We start from the raw sequence: 10,121 nt of genomic DNA on the forward strand, positions 1-10,121 counted from the left end.
GCTATTATGCAAGTTCTCCCGCTTGGAAATCATGGAGGGGTCTGAAATTTTCATCATAGGTGCACAATACACGGCCGCGGTCATCCTGTCCTTAATACAGTGCAGTCATCACGTCTCATGTGAAGAAAAACAACCCCAAAGCATGATGCTACCACCCCCATGCTTCACAGTAGGGATGGTGTTCTTGGGATGGAACTCATCATTCGTCTTCCTCCAAACACGGTTAGTGGAATTCTGACCAAAAAGTTCCATTTTGGTCTCATTTGACCACAAACCTTTCTCCCATGACTCCTCTGTATCATCCAAATGGTCATTGGCAAACTTGAGACGGGCCTTAACATGTGTTGGTTTAAGCAGGGGAACCTTTTGTGTCATGCATGATTTCAAACCATGACGTCTTAGTGTCACCTTGGAAACGGTGGTCCCAGCTCTTTTCAGGTCATTGACCAAGTCCTGTCGTGTAGTCCTGGGGTGATCCCTCATCTTTCTAACGATCATTGAGACCGCACAATGTGATATCTTGCATGAAGTTCTACTCCGATTGAGATTGACCGTCATGTTTATCTTCTTCCATTTTCTAATGATTGCTCCAACAGTGGACCTTTTTTCACCAAGCTGCTTGGCAATTTCTCCGTAGCCCTTTCCAGCCGTGTGGAGTTGTACATTTTTTTTCTCTGGTGTCTTTGGACAGGTCTTTGGTCTTGGCCAAGTTACAAGTTGGAGTCTTACTGATTGTATGGGGTGGACAGGTGTCTTTATCCAGCTAACGACCTCACACAGGCGCATCTGATTCAGGATAATACATGGGATGGACGTGGACTTTTCAAGGCGAACTAACAGCTCTTTGAGGGTCAGAATTCTAGCTGATAGACAGGTGTTCAGATAGTTATTTGCAACTGTATCACACAAATAAATCATTTAAAAAAAATCACACATTGTGATTTCTGGATTTTTCTTTTTACATTGTCTCTCTCACAGTGGACATGCACCTACGATGAAAATTTCAGACCCCTCAATGATTTCTAAGTGGGAGAACTTGCAATATACCAGGGTGTTCAAATACTTATTTTCTTCACTCTAATATTGATGACAACTGTAATATTAGAAGCTCACTGACAGTCTGAATCCAAGCTTTGCATTATTTCTTCATAAATGCAACCTATGTATTGGATCTCATTATAATGGGCACGTGTACCTACTGTACTTTTTGGGCTGTATACTATGTACAAAAAATGAACAGAAACTAGCAGTACTTGGACAAGCAGGTACTTACTGCAGAATTCTTGGTATTCCAACGGAAGCACAAAGGTCTGTGGAACTATGTGGAAGTTTTTGAAGCCGTGGGCCTCCTGCATTCGTTGGATGTTTTTATAAAGCCGATCTTTGCGGGTCAGTTCATAAGATCTGCAATTCCGCATGACAGTTAAATATGGCTATTTCAGGAACGTGAGAAGGTTCTGATGGAGCAATACTGTTTTCCACTGGCGTCGGTAACAAATATGACAGAAAGCAGGTATTACAGTCAAAGGATAGAAAAAATGAAATGGAAACCGTTGGAACAAAATAGACATTTTAACATTTAAATACATTTGTATGAAAACTATCCATACTTTCTCTTGAGACTTCGGGTCATTCAGGTTATTCCCTTCAATATGAGCATTGCAACATATGCAGTGGTTAATTTTTAAACTTCCGTGTCAGTTAAAATGTTAATTCAAAAGTCACATGGAAAATTAACAAAGTTTTGCTGATGATAGAACTTTGACTGTCAAAATAAATTACCTGACATTCAACAAGTCAACAAGTGTCATGGTCATGCTGACGTTCGAGTTGTTGGTGGTTTTAATATGATTTGAAGACCTGAATGTGAAAATGATTATGACACGAAAGGATAGTTTTCGCCTACCTCGGAAAGTGGTTGACCTTCTGGAAATCTTGAAGGCTTCGGAGTAGGTAAGGCTTCATGTGGGATCCCGTCCACATCAGGTTGAAATTGTTGCTATTTGAATGAACCTGAAAAATATATACGGAATTATTTTGCAATTAGCAGGCCTGGAATTGAATAGCTTTGCTTTACTATGCACCGAAGACTCGTATTCATCTGGAGACCATATTTTAAAGGTCTTGGACTTGTCTTGGACTCGACTGACAAAGGTTTTGGTCTTGCCTTGGTGTCGGACTGGCCAGACTCTGGATTTTATGTCATGTTTGGTCGAGACGAGGTCTTTTAACTTCTGTGAGTGACGGTTTTTACGGTTTGGTTTTGTCTCAGTCTCAACTTAACTTGATCTTGGTCTTGACTTGGCCTCGCCTGCCAAAAGTCTTATCTTATCTTGGTCTCGGTGAGTTCTGGTCTCGGATAGTGCAGCCTTGAGCACAACACGAGCGTCCCAACATTTTTCGCAACGGCAAAACTGAACGTCGCTTCATATGAATGACAATGTCGTCACGTCGACATGTGATCCAGTAGAAGGTAAAAGACAGCCTCACGCTATGCTGGAGAAATACCCTTCGATCCACTGAAACGATGACAAAATGATTGGTAACTCGCATACTCATCATCATACTCTGTTTTGCTTGATTTCAGGCATTCATTAGGATGCAGGCTGGATTCACATGAGCTCTCGGTGTCTTGAGGAGACAGATGTTTGCAATAAAGCCTTATTAAATTCTGGCTCTGGCCATTCACTGTGGTAGACACTCGTCTGACTTTGATGATGGGTTACTGGGAGTCAAGAAGTATTGACATGAAATAAAAAAAAGAGAGAATTAATTGTAACTGCTTGGAAAGAGCAATAATGGGGATTGTATGGCCTTGTGAAACCAGATTAATGTTCTTGAGGTCATTTTGGTTCTTTCCATGCATGCGTTCCCAGGCTTTGACATCGTTACTATTTGGGTGTGGGGGCGCAGCCCTGTTCTATCCTACACAGAGGAGGTTCACATAAATAGCATAAACAGTCATTTTGAAGCAAATCTTTTACATTCGCCTCATCCGTTGGAGAACATTACCTCATGGAAACCATGATTGGTCAGTATCCCCCGCACCAGGCGACTCTCTGTGCGCACAATCTTGAAGGTCATGTTGTATCGCTCTGGCAAATGAAACAGATCTTCATTTCACAGGTAGCGGAACCACCAAAATGCTACAAATATTGTAACATTTTCAGTTCAACTAAAAGAATGCCTCAAAAGCCAAAACGCAGAGGTCTAACATTGTATATAACGTCACAGAAACGTGCAATACTTAGAAGGCTTTGGTTCTGTGAGCGGTAAGAGCGACACCAAGATACCAAACTTAAACTTGTTTTTTCAATGTATGGATTTTTTTTTTTAATTCCAGCAATATTGCTAAAATGAAACTAGGTGACAGTATCACCATTCAAAGAACTTTTTACTAACAACTTTTATTTTCGCTTTATAATATAGCAGTTAACTTGTTATACTTGCACAACAATCAGAATGCTTAAAATGTTACTTCACATAAAACTATTTTATGGTAGCGAATTTTTTTATTTTTTATATTACACTGTTTGTGGAACAAATTACCGTAATTTCCGGCCTACAGAGCGCACCTGATTGTAAGCCTCACCCACTACGTTTGTAAAGGAAATACCATTTGGTACATACATAAGCTGCATGTGCCCACATTGAAACACAACATATTTACAAAGTACACAGAAAGAGTTTTCAAAGTTTTAATACCTTAGCTTAGCTTAACATGGCAACAACACGGAAGCATGAACAGGGCTGGTAAGAAAAAAACATACCGGTAAAAAAAACTCCCACAGCAGCTACACAGTAGCAACACTGTGGCACAGCAATAATAGGGCCAGTTTAAAAAAAATATATATATACACCTAAATCCCTAAGACGTAGCAGTAACACAGCAGCAACACGCTAGCGCGGTGCTAACGCTAGTGCAGTGCTAATGTTACCATAGCACTAACAGGGCTGGTTAAAAAAAAAAAAAACATACCGGTAAAAATCACTGAGACGCAGCAGTAACACAGCAGCAACACACTAGCACAGCGCTAATGCTAGCGCAACGCTAACAGGGCCGGTTGAAAAAAAACACACATACCGGTAAAAGTCACTTCCTCGGCACATATATTCCACCGGTCTCACTCTTACCTTTTCTGCTCGTGTGCCCCGTTGCTGCTGTTAGAAAAAATGCACAAATCACCTGCATCACCGCATAAGCCGCAGTGTTGAAAGCGTGTGAAAAAAGTCGTGGTTTATAGGCCGGAAATTACGGTATATTAAATTATTTTAAAACCGCCAGCATTACAAAACTGGTTGTTTGGCTTTGGAGTTTCCACTCAACAGTTTCTCTAAATATATGTTTTGAATCCAGAGCAAGTATAATATTTTTTTTCCACATTGCAATAAGAACTACAAAGTACCTCCACGAGCATAGATAGTTCCATCCTTCGAAACAATGGCTTCAGGGAAAAACAAGAAGATTGGGATTGTCCGGCTCAGGCCACTCCAGGCAATACAGGGATGGTCCCTACTCATTAAAAAAAAAAAAAAAATATATATATATATATATATATATAATATATATATATATATATATATATATATATATTTAAATAAGACACCATCAAATCAGATTTACTCAATAGCATTATTAGCTGGAAAAGAACAAAACTCTCATACTGTACTAACAAATGATCTTACACTATCTGAGTGTACCAGACAGTGCTTGCTTATCAATCTTAAAATACGATAAGACAGCATGTTGATGTGGAAGAACTCAATCAGCCGTGGCTGCTCCTGATAAGGGCGCGAGTCGTGAAAATAATTGCTGCCCCCAGTTTAGGTATCCAGGTTTGATACACAATAGATCAGATAGCATCGTCACCGTTGTTTTCTTTGGACAAAAACAATGATTAAGGCCAGTGAAATATTATGTACTGGCGATGCAAATTAAGTTTAAGAGACAGAACAAGGACGGCACGGTGGATGACTGGTTAGCACATGCGTCACACAGTTCTGAGGGGTTTACATCCGGCCTCGCCTGTGTGGAGTTTGCGTGTTCTCCCCCGTGCCAGTGTGTGTTTTCTCTGGGTAATCCAGTTTCCTCCCGCATTCCAAAAACATGCATGGTAGGTTCACTGAAGACTCTAACTTACCCATCGGTGTGAATGTAACTATGAAAGGTTGTTTATGTGCTCTGCTATTGATCGGCAACCACTTCAGGAAGTACCCCACCTATCGCCCGAAGTCATCTGATAGGGAACCCAAGACACACGCGACTCTAGTGAGCATATGCGGTTCGGAGAATGGAAGGCTGGATGGATGGAGGCAGAACAATTCAGATTGGGAAGAAAATAAATTAGAGACACGTATTAAGCAGAAATGTCATGCATGGTCTTCAGTTGCCACACACTTTTAATTTGGTATATTCATGTTCATACTCCAAAGGTGTCTACTGTGCACTTTTTATCGTCCTTTTGTCATCATTTTTTTTTTTATATACAGGTTTCCGAACACCCATCTATCCACTTACCCTCATTAGGGTCAGAGGTGAACTGGAACCTAACCCAGCAAACTTTTGAGCAAAAGTCGGGCTACCGACGCCAGCTAATTAAAGGGCACACGTAGACAAACGACCATTCCCTCATATTCAGACCTATGGGCAATTTAGAGTTTTGTACACTCATCGTTTTGTAATGTAGAAGGAAGCACAACATGCCAACGCCACAGGAAATTGGAGACAAGATTCTAACCGCAAACCTCAGACCAATGAAGCAAATGTGGAAACCACTTTTCACTGCGCTGCCCTCCGGCAACATAGTTAGGGTCAAATAGGAACCCCCCCCCCCCCCCCCCCGTTATCAAGAGTGTATTTACAAACAAAAAACACATGCATAGATATATCCATCCATCCATTTTCTTAGCCGCTTATCCTCACGAGGGTCACGGGGAGTGCCGGAGCCTATCCCAGCTGTCGACGGGCAGGAGGCGGGGTACACCCTGAACTGGTCGCCAGCTAATCGCAGGGGACATGGAGACAAACAGTCACACTCACAATCACAACTAGGGCCAATTTAGAGTGTCCAATTAATGTTGCATGCTTATGTGATGTGGGAGGAAACCGGAGTGCCCGGAGAAAACCCACGCAGGCACGGGAAGAACATGCAAACTCCACACAGGCGGGGCCGGGATTGAACACAGGACCTCAGAACTATGAGGCTAACGCTTTCCCAGCTGAGCCAATGTGTCGCCGCATAGATATAATTTAATCAATTTTAGGACAATCAACAGCTAAATTAATGTAACCAATGATGTAATCCTTTTAGTAATGTAAATGCCTGGTAGTGCAGATTAAAAGTGCAACCTTGAAAAATGAGGGACATAATTTTTGAGTCTTTTGAGATCCGAGCCATCGCCATGCAAATATATATTTTTTTACTTTGACTTGCAATCAACATTTTGAGTTAAAAGCACCAGATACTGACCATAAACCCAACTCGCTTCATAATAGGAAGCAGTTTGACACATAGTGAACAATTCTACAAAAGAAAGAGATCGTTTATAGCCGGTATAGTCAATATTTATATAAAACTGAGAATTACATTTATGTATTTAAAACAATCACTTAACTCTCAGCGTTCATCTGATATGGCACGCTGTGGAGACCCCCAACGGGACAAGCCGAAAGAAAAAAACCGTAACTGTGCCTGTAGTTTAAAGCGACAATACGATGTAAAATGCCATAGATGGGCTAACGAATAACATTGATGTTGTGGTGAGGTAACACTTTCAGCAACAGATATCGAAACAAAAAAAACTATAGCAACAAATCAGGGATGAGAATGACAAATTTGGAAAAACACTGAAAATGAGATAGAGAGAGAGATAGCAATGCCGTTTTGCGCCATCACAGTTGTGACTAATTTCGTTGCTGATAGATGCTGGCGGCCGGTCTTGATCACAGCCTCGCCCCACGTCAAGCCGTATCCTATCCCCACATTTACAAATTTTCTCAACGGATTAACACGTTTCACAAAAATGACAATTTAAGCTGGAAAAAAACTCGGAATTCTGCAAATCCGCGGAAAATGTTCATCTCTGAACAAATGTAGTAGACTGACGATATTACAATACTCACAGGCATATATTCTTTATCTTCTGTGAGAACAATAATATTACAGTAGCTTAGTTATGAAAGTCTTCTTCGTGTGTTTACGTGGATCGGGATTACACTCACCCTCTGGTGGTAAAGGTGCACACACAAAAGGGAGCACAATGTCGGTTTGGAACATATCATTGGCATTTCCATTTATTTCAATGGGGAAAGACGATTTGAGGTTTGGTCATTGGCCAAATTAAACCCATGGGTCAAGGCTCTCTCGAGCACTGGAGGTGATCATACAGTAGCTATGTTTTAGGAATAAAAGTGGAGGTACAAAAGACTGAGAACTCACTCATGTTCGTCTTCAGAAGAGGATTCCGAGTCCTCTTTATCCCGGGCAACTGCTGGCATCTCCACAGGGAGAAAGAGAGCTCAAATCCTTCTTGGATCAGGTGTCTGCCATTGTAGCTCCCTCCTGAGGCAAACCAAGAAAAATACAACATGCTTGGAATTATCGGGAGCGAATAAATATACGATAACGAACGGTTTGTCGCTCTACTTATAAAAATAATCTGCCTTTTACCTTGAGGAGAAAACAACGCGTGTGATTACAAATGAAAAATCCAGACAGTCGAACAAATAGCTACGAGAAATTGACACACAACAAAATATATTCAAAAAACATCATCGTATAGTTATGTCCAATGTGAGCTACGCAAAACGAACGATATTACGTGCATCTTTTTGAAGTGGGGAAAAAACACAGGGAGCAAATATTCAACTTGCCTTTATTTCAGGGAGACTGCTAACAGCTAACTAGCCTTCGCTGTTAATCTTCCTGGTTACTACAACAACTAAGTAGCAACACTACACTGCGCATGCGCACTTGCACATTTATTGTAAGTTTTTTTTTCTTCCACTGTTTTACTGATGTAACGCAGAGTAATGAAAATCTCACATGTAAACTAAATAAAAATACATATAATAAAATAACAAAAAAAGCAGCGTCACTGGTAGTCGTCAACTGATCCATTACGAACGTCGTCCTGGGGCACCATCTTGTTCTTGGAAGTTACTCTTTGTTAAAAACAACCACGCTAGTTCAGTCTTAATTTCTACTGGTTAAAAACTTAAGTAGGCGTAACCAAATGCTCAAAGTAGCCAATCACATTGATGGTACGACGATATTGAACCATTCGTTCTGGTTTCTTATTGGCTGTACCTGAGTATGCAGTAAAATATCACTGTTTACTGTTTTTACTTTGTTTTTGTTCATTTGAAAAAAATAAAGTCTTTTATATTACTGTTTGATGGACGCCGTTCGGAAATGTCCCCATTAGTGCCACTGTACTTTATTTGTAACAAAGGTTTACGGCAGCGTTGGTGTTCTTTGTCATATATTTTGCATCATCTGGGGTCGAGTACTCCGTTCAGGTAAAACACAGGTAAGACATCCAGCAGCCTCTCTGCAACGTGACATGTTGCGTTTGTAGGGGTTTAAATGACTGTGCTCTAATATAAGCGCTGACGCAGACGAGATGGGTCGTTTCCTAAATGTTCTTCGGAGCTGGCTCGTGATGGTCTCGATCATCGCGATGGGCAACACTGTGCAGAGCTTCAGAGATCATAGCTTCCTGTCCGAGAAACTTTACACTGGCACGCCTGAGTTTGGTAAGCAAAATGCCATTCAACAACCAAAACAACAGTGCTCCCTTTTTCTTCCTCTTCATTTGGATGAAAACGCATTTTTTTGTGTGTGTCAAGAGCAAGGAATTTATTCTCGACAGAATATTGGTTTAAAAAAAATGCAAAAAAAATTATGCAATGTAAATGTTATACAACGTTCAGTTTATTAAGTGAAAAAAAAATATTTCATCCCCAAGCAAAACACAATTTTGTACCAGAGTGTACCTATTCGTAGTTGTTGCAAAACCCTTGTTTTTTTGTTTTTTTTTTTTTTGAGAAACTCGAAATTTTTCTAGTTGTTTGGCTGCTGCTAAGAATCTCGAAGCTCCCTTCAGAAATTTAAAAAAAAAAATTGGGGTTTTAGTCAATGTTTTATAACCCATGGCTTCCTCCAGGTCTGCACATCATGTGATTTATTGAGCAAGTTGTTTTCTTGCTGACTGAGGTCCTTATTACCTTCAAATCAAGTTCCTGTTTTGTATTTTAAGACTGCTTCTTTCCCCTTATCGATATCTTCCTCACCCGTGCCTTCCACTTTGGAATAATGGCGCCTTCTCACCAAGCCTTTTACTGATAGTTTTGCAAACTCACAAATTCAGCACGGAATCAAAATGATTTCCTCACTGTATATTTCTCTGCGCTTTTCTTCAGTCAACGGTCTTCAAGCTCGGACATTTGGCATTTGGACGTTGCTGTCATCCATCATTCGCTGCGCTTGTGCCATTGATATACAGAACCGAACGTGAGATGGCTCATTTATTACATATTACTTACAGTGGCTTGTTTTAATGATGAATATTTAAAAGGCTTTCACATTCTGTGTCATTGACAGGTTATATCACATCACTTTGTGGACATTTGTGCTGGCGCTCGGTCATTTTCTGTCCGAGGCCTTCATCTACAAAACTGCACCCGTCACCATCGGTGTCATGGCACCTCTCATTGTGGCCAGTAAGTAACGGCCACTGTTGTTCATTACAATTGGTAAATGTTGAACAGAGTCTTTAGCGGGAAGCCATTGCGTCATTTGTTTTTCCAGGTTTCTCCATTGTAGCGATGCTGATGGGTTTCCAGTGTTTTCCAGAGACTCCAGATGAAGCGGGAGCACACCCGAAAAAACGGAACTGAACGTCCCCTCGTGTCAGAGTCCACTAGACGTGTTTAGATTGATTGTGGTCTGCTGCTTCCCATTTTGTCATTTTTTTAGTATTTCCTACTGACTCAAGCTTTCTCAGAGCTCTACGTGTGAATTCTCATGCTCTCAACGTGTCATAAAGTTGGAAAATACAAGATTTGTTTCACAAAGAAACAGAAAACCCAATTGAAGCCCTCATTCATTGCTTTCCGT

At 40.8% G+C, this 10,121-nt stretch overlaps 2 protein-coding genes across 8 annotated transcripts in view; one reads left to right on the top strand and one right to left on the bottom strand.

Moving 5' to 3' along the window:
* ttll5 (tubulin tyrosine ligase-like family, member 5) overlaps positions 1-8,131 on the bottom strand; it is a 66,411-nt gene extending 58,280 nt beyond the window's left edge. For 3 of the 6 annotated variants that reach the window (XM_061843489.1, XM_061843484.1, XM_061843488.1), the window contains exons 1-6: positions 7,874-8,131; positions 7,440-7,562; positions 4,407-4,513; positions 3,013-3,095; positions 1,907-2,013; positions 1,274-1,404 (exon numbers count right to left, since the gene is read on the bottom strand). In XM_061843489.1, coding sequence (XP_061699473.1) covers positions 1,274-1,404; positions 1,907-2,013; positions 3,013-3,095; positions 4,407-4,513; positions 7,440-7,498 — 487 coding nt within the window. In that variant the 5' untranslated portion in view covers positions 7,499-7,562; positions 7,874-8,131. The other 3 variants (XM_061843487.1, XM_061843485.1, XM_061843486.1) reach the window with 3 other exon arrangements.
* A 183-nt stretch (positions 8,132-8,314) lies between these two features.
* Positions 8,315-10,074, top strand: erg28 (ergosterol biosynthesis 28 homolog). Of its 2 annotated transcripts, none has more exons than XM_061843419.1 (5): positions 8,315-8,532; positions 8,621-8,758; positions 9,425-9,515; positions 9,606-9,724; positions 9,813-10,074. In XM_061843419.1, the coding sequence occupies exons 2-5, from the start codon at positions 8,626-8,628 to the stop codon at positions 9,899-9,901; spliced, it is 432 nt and encodes a 143-aa protein (XP_061699403.1). In that variant the 5' UTR covers positions 8,315-8,532; positions 8,621-8,625; the 3' UTR covers positions 9,902-10,074. The 2 variants fall into 2 exon arrangements, with proteins under 2 accessions (XP_061699403.1, XP_061699402.1); XM_061843418.1 differs by having other exon boundaries at positions 8,610-8,758; positions 9,813-10,071.
* Positions 10,075-10,121: the final 47 nt, after the last annotated feature.

Source organism: Syngnathoides biaculeatus, chromosome 15 (genome assembly GCF_019802595.1).
Source record: "Syngnathoides biaculeatus isolate LvHL_M chromosome 15, ASM1980259v1, whole genome shotgun sequence".
Taxonomy (NCBI): domain Eukaryota; kingdom Metazoa; phylum Chordata; class Actinopteri; order Syngnathiformes; family Syngnathidae; genus Syngnathoides; species Syngnathoides biaculeatus.

What these genes read in the sequence shown, in the direction of transcription:
- erg28 (XM_061843419.1), top strand. Translation starts at nt 8,626, where the DNA reads ATGGGTCGTTTCCTAAATGTTCTTCGGAGCTGGCTCGTGATGGTCTCG. An exon ending in ATTGATATACAGAACCGAAC is followed by an intron (nt 9,516 to 9,605) that starts GTGAGATGGCTC and finishes TGTCATTGACAG; the next exon opens with GTTATATCACATCACTTTGT. An exon ending in GGCACCTCTCATTGTGGCCA is followed by an intron (nt 9,725 to 9,812) that starts GTAAGTAACGGC and finishes TTGTTTTTCCAG; the next exon opens with GTTTCTCCATTGTAGCGATG.